Source organism: Erpetoichthys calabaricus, chromosome 1, assembly GCF_900747795.2.
Source record: "Erpetoichthys calabaricus chromosome 1, fErpCal1.3, whole genome shotgun sequence".
Lineage (NCBI taxonomy): Eukaryota > Metazoa > Chordata > Cladistia > Polypteriformes > Polypteridae > Erpetoichthys > Erpetoichthys calabaricus.
In genome coordinates, this window is record NC_041394.2 from 262030510 (window position 1) to 262050954 (window position 20445).

At 37.0% G+C, this 20445-nt stretch overlaps 1 protein-coding gene across 6 annotated transcripts in view; it reads right to left on the reverse strand.

The window, feature by feature from the left end:
* si:ch211-272n13.3 (ankyrin repeat domain-containing protein 26) overlaps positions 1 to 20445 on the reverse strand; it is a 186311-nt gene that overhangs the window by 154984 nt on the left and 10882 nt on the right. For 5 of the 6 annotated variants that reach the window (XM_051935904.1, XM_051935908.1, XM_051935917.1 and 2 more), the window contains exons 4-10: positions 18121 to 18294; positions 16737 to 16843; positions 10813 to 10950; positions 7667 to 7827; positions 7166 to 7216; positions 6774 to 6810; positions 6626 to 6695 (exon numbers count right to left, since the gene is read on the reverse strand). In XM_051935904.1, the coding sequence (XP_051791864.1) occupies positions 6626 to 6695; positions 6774 to 6810; positions 7166 to 7216; positions 7667 to 7827; positions 10813 to 10950; positions 16737 to 16843; positions 18121 to 18294 (738 nt within the window). The remainder of the gene's footprint in view (positions 1 to 6625; positions 6696 to 6773; positions 6811 to 7165; positions 7217 to 7666; positions 7828 to 10812; positions 10951 to 16736; positions 16844 to 18120; positions 18295 to 20445) is intronic. The other variant, XM_051935913.1, reaches the window with a different exon arrangement.

Below are 20445 nucleotides of genomic sequence, written 5' to 3' on the forward strand. Positions count from 1 at the left end.
GGGTTAAACGTTAACATTATTCAAAGTTATTGTCTGTCTGTATACCTGCATTGTTGTCACTCTTTAATTTAATATTTTCTTTATCAGTATGCTGCTGCTGGAGTATGTGAATTTCCCCTTGGGATTAATAAAGTATCTATCTATCTACTTTATCTATCTATCAAAGCCTTGAACACTGGATCCAGCAATCAGCAGCACTGAAGTCTCTGCTTCCACTACACACTATACAAGGAGTTACATGAACAAAATAAATATATATAACAGATGACCGTAATTTTTCAATATAACAAACTAAACAGAATAGAAAGGCCTTGCATGCACCTGTTAACAAGAATTGATTTTTAAAATACTGTCAGGAGTGTGATTATTCAGCTCAGCTTATGGAGACTAAACTAAATGAGACACAGGTAGGCAAGGGAGGCATGACTATGAATGCCAGAAGAATAATGTATGTCTGTTCTCGCCACAACCCAATGGAACAATGATTCTGGCTGAATTACTCTCATTAACCTACTTTTTGTATACCATATTATAAGATCTCCAAACCAGAAATAGGCTATATGCACACAGTAGAGGTGACATACTTCCTGTGAAATTTCGGCTAGCTCAATTACTTCTGTTGTCTGTGCTGCAGTTGTGATTTTTGTGTAGTGGTGAGAAGGTCCAAGAAAAAGAAGTTCAAGTTTCAGCATACAGATAGCTCTACAGCTGAACATTGTGTTGTACCTTTACGTTCAGCTTCCAGCAAGTACAACAAGGTACTTAGTTTTCATACAATTCCATCCGATGTGGAATGCAGAAGACAGTGTGCATATTGCCTATTCACCATTTCTGACCAGATGGCAGTACGTCTCTATAATTCTCTATGCAACAGTCCTCACTATAGCTTCAAAAACAAACAGAACTTTCCTACAATATAATAGTTTTAATTTTAATAATTAGGTCATTGAAAATGGGCTTAGAAAAATGACATTTCTGTTATACTCTGGGTTAGACCATATAAAAACTACTTCCTACCAGAGAAGTGAGGAAAGCATATCAAAATTTTGTGTAAATTATTTTCAGATCTTTCAATCCCTCTATTTTATATATATTAATATTTTATATATATATATTTAGAGGTGCTGGTCATAAAATTAGAATATCATGACAAAGTTGATTTATTTCAGTACAGTGGAACCTCGGTTCACGACCACAATTCGTTCCAAAACTCTGGTCGTAAACCGAGTTGGTCGTGAACCGAAGCAATTTCTCCCATAGGGTTGTATGTAAATACAATTAATCCGTTCCAGACCGTACGAGCTGTATGTAAATATATATATTTTTTAGTTTTTAAGCACAAATATAGTTAAATACACCATAGAATGCACAGCGTAATGGTAAACTAAATGTAAAAACATTGAATAACACTGAGAAAACCTTGAACAACAGAGAAAACTAACACTGCAATAGTTCGAGCTATAGTGCTACGAACCGCTCGCTAAAAACACTTTTTTTAATGAGTTTTAAGCACAGGGGAAAAAATGAACATTTGAAAAATCTGTAATTTAATAAACCACCAAGAAAAGTAACATTGCAACAATGCAGGCTACGAACCGATCACTGTAAATAAAACTGAAAACAAAAACAAGCCTTCTCTACCTTATGTGTCCCTCGCGCTCTCTCTCGCCTGTGTGTGTGTGCGTGCGTCTGTCTTTTGCGAGCCTGGAGCGCCTGTGTGTGTGTCTCTAGCGAGCTCCTGTGTGTGTGTGCGCGCCTCTCTCGCACGTGCTCCTGTGTGTGTGTGCGTGGCTCTCTCTGTCTCGCGCTGCCTGTGTGTGCCTCTGTCTCTGGCGCTGCCTCTCCCTCGTGCTGCCTCTGTGTGTGTGCATGTGTGTGTGTGTGTGTCACCCTCTCTCGCTCTCTCTCTTGCTCGCTGCACAGGAAATGCACAGGGAGAGACTGAACATGTACAAACCAAAAGGGAACCTGGCTTGTTCGTATACAGAGTGTGTGGTCGTGAACCGAGGCAAAAGTTTGGCGAACTTTTTGGTCGTAAACTGAGTTGTTCGTGTACCGAGACGTTCGTGAACCGAGGTTCCACTGTAATTCCATTCAAAAAGTGAAACTTGTATATTAGATTCATTCATTACACACAGACTGATGTATTTCAAATGTTTATTTCTTTTAATGTTGATGATTATAACTGACAACTAATGAAAGTCCCAAATTCAGTATCTCGGAAAATTAGAATATCAATTAAGACCAATGCAAAAAAAGGATTTTTAGAAATGTTGGCCAACTGAAAGGTATGAACATGAAAAGTATGAGCATGTACAGCACTCAATATTTAGTTGGGGCTCCTTTGGCTTGGATTACTGCAGCAATGCGGCGTGGCATGGAGTCGATCAGTCTGTGGCACTGCTCAGGTGTTATGAGAGCCCATGTTGCTCTGATAGTGGCCTTCAGCTCTTCTGAATTGTTGGGTCTGGCGTATTGCATCTTCCTCTTCACAATACCCCATAGATTTTCTATGGGGTTAAGGTCAGGCGAGTTTGCTGGCCAATCAAGAACAGGGATACCATGGTCCTTAAACCAGGTACTGGTAGCTTTGGCACTGTGTGCAGGTGCCAGGTCCTGTTGGAAAATGAAATCTGCATCTCCATAAAGTTCGTCAGCAGCAGAAAGCATGAAGTGCTCTACAACTTCCTGGTAGACTGCTGCGTTGACCTTGGACCTCAGAAAACACAATGGACCAACACCAGCAGATGACATGGCACCCCAAACCATCACTGACTGTGGAAACTTTACACTGGACCTCACGCAACGTGGATTCTGTGCCTCTCCTCTCTTCCTCCAGACTCTGGGACCTTGATTTCCAAAGGAAATGCAAAATTTACTTTCATCAGAGAACATAACTTTGGACCACTCGGCAGCAGTCCAGTCCTTTTTGTCTTTAGCCCAGGCGAGACACTTCTGACGGTGTCTCTTGTTCAAGAGTGGCTTGACACAAGGAATGCGACAGCTGAAACCCATGTCTTGCATATGTCTGTGCGTGGTGGTTCTTGAAGTACTGACCCCAGCTGCAGTCCACTCTTTGTGAATCTCCCCCACATTTTTGAATGGGTTTTGTTTCACAATCCTCTCCAGGGTGCGGTTATCCCTATTGCTTGTACACTTTTTTCTACCACATCTTGTCCTTCCCTTCGCCTCTCTATTAATGTGCTTGGACACAGAGCTCTGTGAACAGCCAGCCTCTTTAGCAATGACCTTTTGTGTCTTGCCCTCCTTGTGCAAGGTGTCAATGGTCGTCTTTTGGACAACTGTCAAGTCAGCAATCTTCCCCATGATTGTGTAGCCTACAGAACTAGATTGAGAGACCATTTAAAGGCTTTTGCAGGTGTTTTGAGTTAATTAGCTGATTACAGTGTGGCACCAGGTGTCTTCAATATTGAACCTTTTCACAATATTCTAATTTTCCGAGATACTGAATTTGGGACTTTCATTAGTTGTCAGTTATAATCATCAACATTAAAAGAAATAAACATTTGAAATACATCAGTCTGTGTGTAATGAATGAATCTAATATACAAGTTTCACTTTTTGAATGGAATTACTGAAATAAATCAACTTTGTCATGATATTCTAATTTTATGACCAGCACCTGTATATACTGTATATAAACATTAACTGTGAGGCAGCAGTGCCTGACAATGAGCACCACCTCGTTGGATGAGAAATGTTACATCACTGATAATTCCGGTTGATGCATATGCCTGAAGTTTGGAGGATATACAATTTATAGTAGTAGTTTTCATCATTGCACAGAAATGGCTCCCACACAATTATAATGGAATGAGTTTTTAAATGAGTATTACTACTGCAATAATTTTACCTTTTATAAAGAATCACATTCTCTCAGATCCATAGTGAATATTTTTTATTATTGATAATAACCTTCTCTTAAATAGTGTGAATATATTTTTTTTTCTTCAGACCATGTCCCCCCTTTCTGGCACTTAATTCCACTAAAGCAATTCACCCCTGACAAATAAACCCATCAATATTAGATGACCAAACATTACTACATGAATTTGTAAACAAAATGATACAGTACGTTCATAGAAACCAAAACATCATACAGCCAATTCTGAACAATCTAAGAATCATTCAAAATATATTTAAGGGTACAAATAATTTCCTATGTTTTGAATAAAAATAAATTGTAAACCAGTAGGGCACCAGAATGAGTAACTGAGAATTCTAGGACTGATAAAGAATATACAAGTTCACCCAATGACATGCACTAAAAAAATGGTTGTCATTACAAACAACATTTAACATTTTGGCAACAAATGAAATGGAGCAACTCATTATTATGTCCTGCCATTCTATTTAGGGAAATGGAGAAAAAGCTAGTAAGACTTTAAGCTGAATAAATTAATAAAAGAGACGTTAAGAGCATAGTAGAAGAGATTAACAATGCAGTTAGAATAAAGCTTGACAGTACAAATATTTAGCTAAAAAAAAAAAAAAAAACAAAGGAATGTTACACACCTTTATACAGATCAGAGTGTCAATTTATTCTACAATAAAACAGAATTCTTTTCCTTATGAGAAATAGTACAAAATAATTTTAAGAATTTGGCAAGAATTCATTAACAATATTCAAAAATATGCATGCTGGAACTCAAAAATAAGCATGCTGGAACTCTGCCTCTGAACACTTTGAAAACACAACAGATTTCAATGGGAAAAAAAACATGCTGGTTATCTATACTGATATGGACTGGGTAATTTCTTAGGAATGAAAGGATACCACATCGTTTCATGGATATGAAAATTATCAGCCTACAGTGGGCTGAATTCAAACACACCCCGAAAATCAAAGTGAAGAAATGATGCGGCATGCTAGTCCATTTTACCGAAATTTCATTGTAGCAACTCAGAATTGTACTCAGTAGTTTGTATGGCCCCCACGTGCTTGTATGCATGCCTGACAATGTCGGGGTGTGCTCCTAATGAGACGACGGATGGTGTCCTGAGGGATCTTCTCCCAGATCTGGACCAGGGCATCACTGAGCTCCTGGACAGTCTTAGGTGGTGGCGTTGGATGGCCGAAACATAATGTTCCAGAAGTGTTCTATTGGATTTAGGTCAGGCGATTCTGGGGGACAGTCAACAGTATCAGTTCCTTAATCCCCCAGGAACTGCCTGCATACTCTCTCTACATGAGGCTGGACATTGTTGTACAACCAGGAGAAACCCAGGACCCACTGCACCAGTATAGGGTCTGACAATGGGTCCAAGGATTTCATCCCAATACCTAATGGCAGTCAAGGTGCTGATGTCTACCCTGTACAGGTCTGTGCATCCCTCCACGGATATGCCTCCCCAGACCGTCACTGACCCACCACCAAACCAGTCATGCTGAACGATGTTACAGGCAGCAGAACGTTCTCCGTGGCTTCTCCAGACCCTTTCACGTCTGTCACATGTGCTCAGGGTGAACCTGCTGTCATCTGTGACAAGCATATGGCAAGTGCTAATCGAGCTCCACGGTGCCAGGCAGTGAGCACAGGGCCCACTAAAGGAAGTCGGGCCCTCAGGCCACCTTCATAAAGTCTGTTTGGTCAGAGACATTCATAACCAGTGGCCTGCTGGAGGTCATTTTATAGGACTCTGGTAGTGCTTATCATGTTCCTCCTTGCCCAAAGGAGCACATAGTAGTCCTGCTGATGGGTTAAGGACCTTCTACGGCCCTGTCCACCTCTCCAAGACTAACTGCCTGTCTACGGGAATCTCTTCCATGCCCTTGAGACTGTGCTGGGAGACACAACAAATCTTCTGGCAATGGCACATATTGATTTCCCATCCTGAAGGAGTTGAACTACCTGTGCAACCTCTGCAGGGTCCAGGTATCGCGTTATGCTACTAGTAGTGACACTGACCGTAGTCAAATGCAAAACTAGTGAAAAAACAGTCAGAAAAGATGAGGAGGGAAAATGTCAGTGGCCTCTACCTGTTAAACCATTTCTGTTATGGGGGTCGTCTCATTGTTGCCCCTCTGGTGCACCTGTTGCTAATGTCATTAACACCAAAGCAGCTGAAACTGATTAACAACCCCCTGTGCTACTTAACTGACCAGATCAATATCCCAGATGTTTCATTGACTTGATGCTATACTCTGATTAAAAAGTGTTCCTTTAATGTTTTTGAGCAGTTTGTGTGTATATATATATATATATATATATATATATATATATATATATATATATATATATATATATATATATATATATATATATATATATATATATATATATTTGATTTAAATTGAACCCTCTATGAATGCTAATAACTGAATGTAACAATCTAAAATTCATATCCCTTTCTGCATTTAGAGAATGTTATGTTACATTTCTATGATTAAAACAACAAAATGTTCTGATAAAAGAACATTTAAAATACCTACATTCATTCAAAATCCTTAAGGATTTGACAGTGTTTAACAGAAAATGTAAGGTAAGCATTAACAAAATTATTAAAACCTATTTATTAGTTATGAATAGTTTTGAGTGAGAGTTGCACAGTAGGAAAGCTCTGTATTAAAGTAACTGCAAAATTATTTCTTAAGGCAAAATACCTTGGGGCTAAAGTCAAAGTCCTCATCTTCATCAGATGAAGCCCAAGAGTCTCCAGCTCTATTTGATGCCCTAGGTGTAAGAAATCATATCAGTCAGTCTAGTATGTCATGAAACCACTGAGACAAATAAGGAACTATTTTTTCTTACCGACTAATAGATTCAGCTTGGGAATCATCATCTGCACCTACAGAAAAAAAACAAACACATACAAAAGGTATAGTTATTAATGAAAAATATAAACCTATATTACTATATGAGTCAACAGAGAAGACGGCATTGAATTAGTATTTAAACCTATAACTAACAAGATCTTACTTATGTTTAATTTAGAATTTAATTCTTATACTGGAATGTGTAAAAACATATTGTCCAAGAAAAATACATGCTTAGCCACAAACAGAAAAATGTTTAGATATCTTGTATACAGGCTAATAAATTATGTAAACTGCAAATACCATATATGATATTATATGAAATGTTTGTATGAAAAGTATATTTGTATTCACTAGGACCAATATTAAACTGTAATCTTCAGATACCTTTCCCTGAATCACCTGCTTCTGCTGCCTGCTCTGGAGCTTGCTGCATTTCTACATCCATTCAAAAGGAAAGGCATGAAGACAGATGAAACAATGTAATCAGGAAAAATGTGAACAAACTTGTACGAGAAAATAAAAGCTTTAAAGTAACACATTAATGGCTTCAAGTTTGTGTACTTGATACCAAGAATCAGAAAGTTTAAAAGCACACATCTTGAACTACTCATAAATATGAGCAGGAACACATAGGAATTATGTAGGAAATATTAATACATTACTTTTTATGCCTGTCAGAGTACAGCCAATATTCCAGTAATTAATTAATTAAGTGTACTAATAATAGCACCTGGTCCATATATAATCAGTATGTTTATACATAAAAAATTCATCTAAACAAAAGGTGAAGAAAACAAAAAAAACATATGAAATGCTGATGGCTTCAGTCAAGGATACTTTACTAAAACAATTATTTCAACCGTTATACTATTATAATTGGTATACCTTCTTTATCTGTAGCTGGTTCTCCCAAAGTGAAACCTGACTCTGGGCTTCGAACTGGGCTAGAGAAGAAGGATGCACCTTTCCCTTTGATGCTGTCACCATAAGAAACTGGTTGCTGTGATCTTTTCTTGGTGCCATGCTCAATTATTAAATGTGAGCATCTTAAAAAAAAAAAAAAAAAAAAAAAAAAAAGCATACGTTAAAATTACAAGCACAAAAAACGAATAACATGGATCAACGACCTACACATAGTATCTCAGTTTTGTCAGAATTAAATTAATCAGAATTTTAGTAATATCACTTTCCAGGAATGAAAGTTAAAGAATGGAGCGGTTTATTAAATGTATATTCATATTCTTGTTTTTAAATTTAAAAGGCTGGAATCAGAGCTCTGCAATTGTCTATTTTAATACAATGTAGATCATTTGAAGGCAGTATGCGCTTACATATTTTACAAGAAACCAAAGTAAGGCTGCTTAATTACACAAACAACATAAACTACATAACATTTTTCGAACAGCTACTGATCACTTCCTTGCTTACCATCTTTGTACAAATTACCATAAGACTTTAACAGTACACATCTAGCTTCAACATATAGGTGAGCTCTGACCACAAAATGGGCTTGCCTTAAGGTAAATAAATTAGCAGTACAGCATTGTGACATGGAAACAGAAGTTTATATCATTTGCTACTATGGTCTGGGTACACCTTAGCCATTTAAAAAAAAAAAACAGTGAGACCAAGTAGGGAAAAAATATTAAGCTATAAGAATTTTTTGTGCACAAAGTACTGAGTCTAAATAAATGCAGACACTCCAAATGTAATTTAATAGTATAATTATTCACATGATTATGTTCCTGTTATTTTGACCTACTGGCTAAAGTCCTTGTCCAGAAGACACAAGATTGAATTTTCTGCAACCTGGCTTACTTAAAACATGCCACCTGTTCTAAGATTTTACAAATAAAGATTGCAGACCAAAATAGACAGAGACCCATGCTTAAATGAAGGAAGTTTACCGAAATCAGTACCTTTCACAGCATATTTCCTGTGTTAATTAAGCAACTTTTTCAGCAGGTGCAGGACTATGTATAAAATTACTTGAAAACCTTTTCTATTTATAATTCTGGAAGACTTGTGGAATGATGCAACCACAGTGACTCAGAGAGGCATGACTACTTGGTGTGTATTTATCATGAGCTTCATACAAGAAAAACAACCGACACTGCTGATGATTCATGAGAAACACTTTTCAGTGTCACGTCAAAATGCACACCAGGCAAGAGCTACAAAGAACAACTGTAATTAGAATTACATACTCCTGGATTTTAAGGACTATGCATTAAATTTAAGATGCAGTGCTATAATAATTTTAACTCAAAAGACGAGAGTGGTTTTAACAAAAAAAGGTTGGAGCTTCTCCAGACTAAAGTATTAGCACATAAACTGCATGTAGTAATAAATGTGTGTGGGTATGCTGGTGCAAAAACATGAACAATGGAACAACTACCAATCAACGACAAAATGAGTAGAGGCCTACTTGGAATAAAGGTTGCAACACCGTGTAGCTAATTTTTACTGGCATGGTTCAATCACTCTTATTTTACTAATAAACAAGGACAATGCTAATTTCCATATCATGTCCCTAAATGATCACTTCCATCATATCTCTCATTCAAGGGTAGTAATCTATCACTTAACATATAACTTATCTTTAATATACATATTTTTAATCTGCCATAATTTTCAATGAATGTAGCATTGGTATAATTTATTTTCTGTATGATTAGGTTGTATCTCCTTGCTATGGTATTGCTGAAGGAAATGCCATTAAATCCTCTAGTGTCAATATCTGTTGCATTGAGCTCTATTACTATACAGACAAGTTAAGAAAATATTCAGTCCCCTAATATTCGCATACAATATAATCACATAATATCTGAATACCTAGTATCTGTATAAAATGTTCAGTATGTAATATTTTAGCCACCAATCCTACTTCACACAAATTAAAATATGATATGAGAAAAAAGGAAGGAGGTTGGTGTATTCAAGCCACCCACCAATTCAGTTTCTCAAATTGCTTTAATCGATCACAGGGTTGCTAAGAGAAGTTTCAACATATAGAATCAAACAAAAGCAATTTTAAAAGAAACTCCCTGTAAAGAGATTTTTCTTGCAAAAACCAAAAGGTATGATTGTAAGCACAATACCTGAACAAATTTATCAGGAAAGCCTGCTCCTTCACATAGTGAAAGCTGGACACACTGAAAACTTCTTGTGGAAAAAGGATAATGGTAAAATTGGATGCCATCTTGAAAAATCCTCTCCTGGACAGGAAAATCTCTCTTGGAGCATTTTTAACGACTGATTGGCTATATTGTCTGTCCTGTGCATCCGTATTATTGTTTTTATTAATCTGCTACTGTATGAATCTGAATTTCGCTATGGGAATAATAAGGTTTATCTAATCTAATTTGATAACTGACTTGTATACAAAGTAATAAATCCTTAACCAGATTTTCAAAATCAAATGGATGAAATCATCAGTAGTCACAATGCTCTAATTCATCTTCTTAATCTGTAAAAATGTATCAACATAAAGGCAAACAATACTGTAATTGCAATACCACTAGTGGCGTGTTTGCCGTTTCCTACCTGTAATTAGAATTTGCTGAACAGAATGTTAACAAATTTTGTGCTTGCTTAAAAAAATAAAGTGGTTCACACCCACTCTAGTCAGGTTATCAACATATAATCACATCAAATGTACACAAGATGAAAGATAGTATGGCCAGGACAAAAATAAGCAGAAAGACAACAAAAGTCAGAAAAAAGCTTCCTAAATGTACTGTCAAAACTGTCATTTTAAAAAGAACATGAACGGTGGAGAAATGGCTTCTGCGATCATAAAATGAACCCCTGGAATGGTATATTATTGTATTGTAAAGTGAAGCTTAGCAATATGTGAAGGACTAGGATATACAAGATTACAATGCAGATATTATATTTTACAGATTCCTAAAACCTAATTTTACAAAAAAGATATGCATACTAAACACACATTTTTTATTTTAAATTTCTAAGAAAGTGAGTATGTTTCTTTTTTTACACTGTTAAATAGTAAAACAGGCCAAACTTACGCATGATGTCCATTCATAACTGCATAATCTTCAGCAGTCCATCCTTTATCTTCTTTTACAGATATATCAGCATTATACCGAAGCAGTAAACGAACCATATTTATCTGACCATTGTTAGCAGCAAACATTAAAGCTGTCCTAAAATAAAAACATCATTTAAAAACAGTTTTAGTTCTCTTAGTAAGCTCATTATCATTTTCTATTGATAATTTATTTCCCTCTGACCAATTTTGCAGTAATAAAGCCATTGTTATTTCAGATCTTGATTCTCTTATTTTTTTATTTTTTTTTTAAATCAAAATATTAAGTGTTACTACTTTAACTCCCAATTGACATGACAGTCCATTAATATTACCTAAACCCAATTCATTAACATCTTCATAGAGATTAATGCCTCCATAGATAAACTCTAGGAAACATTAAAAACATAACTGAGAGGACCGATAATCACATATGACTTTCATAAAAATAAATTGCAAACAAGAAAAGCATCAGAATTACATTAATTTCAAAAACTGACCAAGAATCTCAAAGATCACTTAGTGCTGAGCCATCTAAAAAGAGAACTGAATGTTTTGATTATATCATCATTAAAGAGAAATGCTGATAAGGTTTTATCGTAACACACAAGAAAATAAATTTGGAAGAAAACTGCACAGCTTACTACACTGGAACTAAGATTACTGAACACTAAGAAATAATTAATTTGTTTAAGGAATACAATAAGATTTTATACAGTATGGAGTATAATGAAGATGAGGCTTTGGGCAAAAATGTCAGTAAAACCGAAATATGTGTACAAAAACTGTGTATAAAGAAACAGGATAAAACATGGAGGCTTTCCGAATCCAAGGTGGAGTTAATTCTTTAGAAAGAGGGAAGGTCACATGTCTAGATGGCTACCCATCCCAATTTTATAAAAAACATATCAAAACCACCAAGAGCTAAAAGATGTAATTGTTGTTTTCCTAATTAAGACACTATGAACTTCCAATACTTTACCATTAACTGATCACCTTTTTCATTTCTGTTTTCTCCCTATTATAAAAAAAAAATCCTGGGAGGGAGATTAGGGAGACGAGACGTGATCTTCTTGGAAGACAATCTGACGTCCCTCAAGAGACACTAAAGCCACGCGAGACAAGTCAGTGAGACAACATTTAAAACAAGTTCACGGACATCTAACCAAACAGTTGTTGGAATGCTTTTGGCAGACAGACATGTGCTCCCAGCTCTTAAAACAATGACAAGTGACAAGCAGAACACGCAGCTTGCCAGCAGCAGCAGCAGGAAGTCAGCAAATGATCCGACCGCTTCTCCTTAGCGTGCATCCAGCGACAAACGTCACAACGCGAGCGGCAGAGACGCGAAGTGGCAAAAGGACAGCTGCTGTAAAAGGCTTAGCAATGATCGACGCAAAGCGTGACAAGCAGAAAACGCGGCTCGCCAGCAGATGATCCAACTGCAACATCTTAGCGTGTGTTCAGCCCACCCTTCACAACACGAGCAGCGTTATACATCCTGCGAGAAAGATTTAACCACGCCCGGGGCCGGAAATAAAGAACAAGTACTGTTTTTACAAAAGTTTTAAAGTAAAAGTGAAAATAATGCATATGTAACAATTCCCATGAAAATACCAATCTCTTTAAATTGTATATCTGGTAAACCAAACCCAGAGTTGGGCGAGCGAAGCGAGAAGGGGGCAGAGCCCCCTAGTACAATTTAAATAACCATGTGGAATTATACAACACTGAAATACAACTACTGTATTGATAATTCAGTTAAAATCTTGTTTAGGAGAATAGTCTCAAATATACTGGCTTCTCTATTTGCTCTATAAATTTTTTGCAGCCCTTAAATCTTAAAAATAATCATCTTCTTAACACTAGAATTACCAAAGCTTATGAAAAAACTCTTAAATCAGGCCTACCTTAAATCCCTTCACACCTCTCCATCAGTGTCTTTTGTCTTGTAAATGTGTCGATCAAGACAAGCAGCAAACTATACCTTCCCCCCCACCTCCACAGAAAGGGCAAAAAGTTCTCCCAACTTGCTGGAGTTTTAAATGGGAAATAATAGATCTTTATTTGGAACATATGCATTTCATGTGTGTTCCATGTCTACAACAATCTATGTTAACACATCGTTAAAAAAGAAACGTTTCTCATGTTTTAGTAATAAATGACAAAATGTCAACATGAACTGTATACAGTAATCCCTCCTCGATCGCGGGGGTTGCATTCCAGAACCCCCTGCGAAAGGTGAAAATCCACGATGTAGAAACCATATGTTTATATGGTTATTTTTATATTGTCATGCTTGGGTCACAGATTTGCACAGAAACACAGGAGGTTGTAGAGAGACAGGAACTTTACTCATACACTGCAAACAAACATTTGTCTCTTTTTCAAAAGTTTAAACTGTGCTCCATAACAAGACAGAGATGACAGTTCCGTCTCACAATTAAAAGAATGCAAACATATCTTCCTCTTCAAAGGAGTGCGCGTCAGGAGCAGAGAATGTCAGAGAGAGAGAGAGAGAGAGAGAAAAAAGCAAACAATCAGAAATCAATAGGGCTGTTTGGCTTTTAAGTATGCAAAGCACCGCCAGACAACACAGCTGCTAGGAAGGGAGCAATGTAAAGGTAGTCTTTCAGCGTTTTTTTAGAGGAGCGTCTAGTGGTGTGAACAGCCCCCCTGCTCACACCCCCTCCGTCAGGAACAGAGAATGTCAGAGAGAGACAGAGAAAAACAAACAGTTAAAAATCAATACGTGCCGTTCGAGCTTTTAAGTATGCGAAGCACCGTGCGGGAAGCATGTCGCTTGACAAACCAGCCGCAAGAAAGGGAGCAACGTGAAGATAATCTTTCAGCATTTTTAGATGAGCGTCTGTATCGTCTAGGGGTGCGAACAGCCCCCCTACTCACACCCCCTCCGTCAGGAGCAGAGAATGTCAGAGCGAGAGAGAGAGAGAAAGGCAAACAATCAAAAATCAATACGTGCTGTTTGATCTTTTAAGTATGCGAAGCACCATGCGGGAAGCATATCGCTTGACAAAGCAGCCACATTTAAGCCCAGCAAGGAAGAGAGCAATGTGAAGGTAATCTTTCAGTGTTGAGGAGCGGCCGTATCTTCTAGGGGTGCGAACAGCCCCCGTGCTCACAATATATTTGAGGAGTTTTATTTAATAGGTAATACGCGCTCTGATTGGGTAGCTTCTCAGCCATCTGCCAACAGCGTCCCTTGTATGAAATCAACTGGGCAAACCAACTGAGGAAGTATGTACCAGAAATTAAAAGACCCATTGTCCACAGAAATCCGCGAACCAGCAAAAAATCCGTGATATATATTTAAATATGCTTACATATAAAATCCGTGATAGAGTGAAGCCGCAAAAGTCGAAGTGCGATATAGCGAGGGAATACTGTAATGTGTGAAGGCTGAAGTCCAAATATCAAATAAACACTTTCACAAAAGGTGCAAGTGCAATACGACAGCTTCCGTGGTGCAGCAGTAACAACTGCTCCCTTGTAATCAAGAGGCTGCAGGATTGATCCTGGGTGTTTCACAAATTTACCGTTTCGAGAAGTGAGCTGCTCTTATTGTTAATATTATACAATAAAAGCATACATTTTCTTTGTGTTGGTAACAGCCAGTGTAAATTTATAGTACTTGTAAAAGTTGGCTTTTTTTTTTTTTGTTCACTTTTATTCCCTCAGTCACGATCACAATATGGCCCCCCCTCCCCCTCCCAAAAAAACCCAGATCTGCCGATGTTAGTTTTTATTTGAAACTAGGAAGAACTATAGATGTGAGTTGTGTTTTGAGACAATGGAACTGGAAATTCTCTAATCTGGAGGGATAAAAGCTGTACTATTCTTTTCCTCTGCATGTCCTGGAGTACAAAAGAAATGCCACCATGCATCAAAATGTGGAGACTGGGCAAGATCACAAAAAAAAAAAAAACAAGGTCACGGATGATAACCGCAAGAAGGTATGCGAATGAATATGAAGAATATGAATAATGTTGCATCAGCGCCACAATGTTTTCTGAAATGTACTATACAGGTCATAAAATGAATTATTACAAATATCATATACAGTATACCTATGTCTCTGTTTTTTTGTCAGTGTGGCTTTGATATCATGGACAATAATGCGCATACTAATTCAGCGTGAGCAGGAGCATTCAATAAAACTGAATAAAAAAAAATTGAAGTGACAATGAGATATGAAGAAGGCAGATTCACCAGCATTGTCTCAAAACACCACTCACATCTACAGATATTCCCAGTTTCAAATAAAAACTAACAGCGTAGGATCTGGAGTTGGGGGGGGGGGGGGGGGGGGGGGGATTAGTATCGTGATCGTCACTAAGAGAGTAAAAGTGAAAAGAAAAAAAAAAAAAGAAGATAAAACGAAAAGCTAACAGACATAAATCAAATGTATTTTTTTAAAGTGTATAATATTAACAATAAGAGCAGCTCACTACTCAAAACGGTAAATTTGTGAAACACCCAGGATCAATCCCGCAGCCTCTTAATTACAAGGCAGCAGTTCTACCGCTGTAGCACAGAAGCTGTCGTATTGCACTTGCACCTTTTGTGAAAGTGTTTATTTGATATTTGGACTTGAAACATGAAACATGAAAAACATTTCTGTTTTAATGATGTGTTAACATAGATTGTTGTAGACATGGAACACACATGAAATGCATATGTTTCAAATAACGATCCATTATTTCCGCTCTAAAACTCCAGCACTTCACTCCAAGATAATCAAGGCTCAAGTTGGGAGAACTTTTGCCCTTTCTGCGGCGGTGGGGGGGAATGGCATAGCAGGCTGTTTGCTGTTTGTCTTGATCGACACATTTACAAGACAAAAGACGCTGACGGAGAGGTGCGAAGGGATTTAAGGCGGGCTGGGTTATTTCGTTGATTCTAGTGTTACACAATCCCAAGACAAAATATTACAGGTATATTATATAACCACAAAGAAAAATGTATAAAACAAATATTTCATCCATTAGTGTTGACCTCCACACTCAAGAAAAGTCATGCAAGGCTTTTTTCAGGTTTTCTTAAAGTAATTTAGGTAAATGTACCAAATTAAAATATTTTTTTTTAAATCTGAGGGACAACAAAGGAGATAGCTATCTACATAGATATTTTAATTAAACCACCACCTGGTGTAGCAGAGTACTGGGTTCAAACATAAGAGGTTCATCATACACAATACCTCCCACAGGCACCCAAATCCTCTTGAAACCTAATATAAAACAGTTTTAAGCTTCATTTCCTCCTTCCACATGTAGTTTTATTCACCTCATCCCAAAGCAAACTACTGGTTCATGAAAACCGGCCTGTGCCAGACCTGGGAATATTCTTGGTGCCACACCTTTGCCCTTTGGAAGGACTTCTGGGTCAGGCAGATGCCCACTCTGACAGTCAAGAAGACCGACAGGGCTGTCCTAAAGGACTGCAATTCCCAGTCTGCCTTGCAGGTATCCATATGGGAGTTTCACCAATTAGGCCATTGTGTGCACGGGGGGGGAGATGTAGCCCCCTACTGTCCTTCTGAGCAGGCCTCCTGTCCTGGATGTATCCCCCTACTGTCCTTCTGAGCAGGCCTCCTGTCCTGGCTAGGAACCGGCATTCATTCCTGTTGGGATGCCAGTCCATCCTCGTCCTTCCATTATGACTCCCTTCCCAGGTTGGGAACCATCCTCAATCTTGGTCAGGATGCCAAGATTGGCAACCTTAATTATATATTAGTTACACACACACACACACACAGAGACAAGTGGTCAAAAATTTTACAACTCAGTAAACTGCCAGAAGTTTACATGTAAAGCAAATTAAATGATAATGGGCTAAATTAGATTACACACACCCAAATTATATATGTCATAAAAACATAAATACCTTTTTAAACTGTCTGTTGAGTCTACATTGGCACCTTCTTTCAATAAAAACTCTGCCATCTCTTGGTGATTTTTTGCAACAGCTAAAATTAGGGGAGTGAAGCCTTCCTAATGGTATGGAAAAAAAGTGACATCTAATTAATAATCCGATACAAAAGGTAGGACCACATTTTAACAAAAAAGGGTCAAGTGGGTAAAAAGAGTCAAGCGAGTATGTTGTAATTACAGAGGAGTTCTATTCCTCAACTTCACTGGAAAAGAATCTCCAGCTTAGAATGGAACCTTAGATTTCAGGGAACCAATGTGAACTCAACCTTGGCCATGGGACAGTATGAAGTCTACCAGGTCCTTGTTCTTGCACACATATTTCAGAACTGTGAAATAAGGCTACTTACAGATGCAAGTCATTTCTGTTTTGAAAGAGATTATGGAAAAGTATGGGAGTTCCAGGGTCACTTTTGCCTGCTATCTGCTTCCTAGGTTTACAGAACAACATCTGTGTTTCAATACTTGGCACTAAGCACAACCTTTTTAAAAAAGGTGTTGGACTTCAAAATGTGTCCTGTTTAGTCTGCTATTTAAGATAGCTCACAGTGTATCTGGTGTATCATATTTGCATTTCACAGGTGTGTTGGGAGGAGACATTGGATAGATTTGCTTTCATTTGGTTGCTGGGTGAAGAAAATGTGAACTGATCAACTCAGCCTACTGCTTCCACAATACTAAAAGCAGACAGAAACCTTGAAAAGGAAAAAAAGTATATACTATTCAGATACCTTTAGCTATAAAACATCAACTGCCTATCTGCCTATGTGTTCAAAATGTCCAGCTGCATAAGCTGTTTTGGACTTTTTCCTAAAACATTTTTGGGCTGCTTGTTCATAATACTTTTTTGTTTGCCGCCATCCATTTTTAAGACAAATGTAGCTCAGGTAAGTGGATTTATTGCTCAGGCTTGGGTATTGAAATTTTATCTTTTTTTCCAAATAATTGCAAAAATCATAGGCACTATATAAAAATATGATTACAAAATGTAAAACGCAGAATGTTAATGTCTATGCATTATGAAGTAGAATGAAGAGGAAAATAAAAACAATTTGTGGGTTCCATAAAATCAACAGTACAGAAGAAATTGCTTATATAATATTAGGGGAAAAAATAATGCATTTAGTTGTATTTATTTGTTCACACATAGTTGAGCAATTTTAAAGTGAAATAGATACAAATGCGATGAAAATGAGCTGGTGAACAATTGTCAATTACACTTTCAATATTATGTTCTATGTTTTTAACATAATGAATGAACAGCTGGACAGGATTTCTATATTACCCAAGAACAACACATCTGAAATTAAACATATTTTGAAGATACACTTAATATAAACCTTGTTTGAAGCATTAACATGTGCATCATGTTCCAGCAGATGCGTTGCCAGGGACAGGTCAGGAATCATGGCAGCTAAGTGGAGTGCAGTGTTTCCATCGGCATCTACAAGATTGGGGTCTGCATTCAGCTCCAAAAGATAAACTGCACATCGTTCCTGTTGGCACTGGACAGCCTATAAAAAGCAAAAACAGTACTTTCTGAATAACAAAAAAACTGAGCTACAAGTTTACATAATTCAATAGATACAATTGAAAATATAAAAAAATATAAATTATTGATTTAGAGTATTTAAAGCATTTGACAACTCAGGAAGAGTAAGCATAATATCAGCTAGGCTATTCAACAAGTTTTTTTTTTTTTTATTATTAGATACTGGTAATGTTGATTGACTTTATATACTATACTACATCCATTATATTATCCATTACACAAAATGTGCTGCTATTTCTGTGGCTGACATAAATTGGGTGCTCTGCAACTGTACACAATTTCTACTTGTGTGATACTGGCCCATTTAAAATTAGTATTTTTTTGCTGCCAATTTTAATAGTGGAAAGAAAAATTAAAGTTAACCATATAGACACCAGCTTCTGATTTTTTTTCAGGTTTCCTAGGATTAAAAAAAAGTTATTAATTTCCATAAGTGATAAAAGTTAGGATTCTATACTTGGATAAATATGTTTTAATATTACAATGCCCAATTTGAAAAAAAAAAATGAAATTTGAATTTTTTCTGGTGGTTTACCAACCTAGTTGTTATAAATTCCACCATTTTTACATTTTGACCCCTCTAAAATATAGACCAGTTTTATCCAATTACAGTGCAAGTTCAAAAAAACATCTTTCCCAAATTCCCCCCTACACTGGGAGCAAGTAAAAAATAAAGTTTCAAACTAGGTAGCGCGCCTGAGTTGCCTCGAAAGCTTGCATATTGTAGTCTTTTTAGTTAGCCAATAAAAGGTGTCATTTTGCTTGGCTTTTCTCTACATTCATAATGGCTAACATGGTACAACACCCTAGTACTACAAATTTTATATCCGGTAAACCAAACCTGGGGGTGGAAGAGCGAAGCGAGCAGGAGGCGGAGCCCCCTAGTTAAAACTATAAAATCAAGATTATACTCTTATTTATTCTAATATAGAGAACAAAAAGCCTTTGGAAATTGATTTTTGGTTAAATAACCACTTCATCTGTTGGCTGTAGCATATGAACTGCCAGCAGATAGATATACGAACAGAAAAAAATGTTAGCATCATGGAACAAATAATAAAGACAAAATGAAGAAGGATGATGAGTAAAACAGTAGACATTATATGGGTTAATTATGGATCAGCTGAATCGTTTCTTCAGGACCAGTAGACATCAGCAAGGTCTGTGGAACACCGATTATTCAGAAACTGGACACTTAAAATGAAGCAATACTAGTTCTTCAAGGAGATTCTGAAACTGCATCACCAAGACTAAAAGTCCATGCAACAAAACGGCACAAATGAAGCATGGTGATACACCATTACCAAAAAAATTAAATTTCCAATCCAGTGCCTAGCAAGATCATCTGCACGATTTTTTTATGATGTTGACAGTGTAGCTCCCCTTTGATGTACATGCCTCAAACAGCTAACTTAACTGGTCATATTCTGCCATTTTGCATTGCAGCAGTCAAACAGAAAAAGTAGAAAGAAATCCTGTTGACCATCTACTTCGGCTTCATGATGATGCTCCTGTTCTCACGGTATAAGCTGCAAATGCTGATTTGCAAAACTGTGCATTTAAAGGGATGCAACACCTACCCCTATTCTCTAGGCACAGCCCAAAATGACTACCACCTATTCAACAATCTAAACTGGTAATTCTATGGGACATGCTATGCTAAACAAAGAATACATCAAGTCAGATACAGAACAGTGGCTACACAAGCAAGACAATTTTCTGAAAGTGGCAAAATCATTAGTGCTTATAGGGATTGAAAAATAAAATTAGTTTGGTGTAACTGGTGTTTCTCCTAATAGATCAGGCTGAAATCATTTTCATTTCATTACCCATCATGTAGATACAGTATATACAGCACTATGCAAAAGTCTTAACCCAGCCAAGCAAAATATATTTAAAGTTATTTATCTGGTCACTAAGTGTTTAAACTGCTTGTGAAAGCACTATGTAACTTTAGAATAAATACAATATTAAAAACGATAAAAAGTAGCAAAAAAGTCTTAGGTCATTAAAACAGGTTCATATTTTGTGTAGCTTTCATTAGAATGTGAAGTTTAAGAAATTCATTTTAGTATACTATTGCACAATTTGTTTTGAAGTAATCATCTTAGTA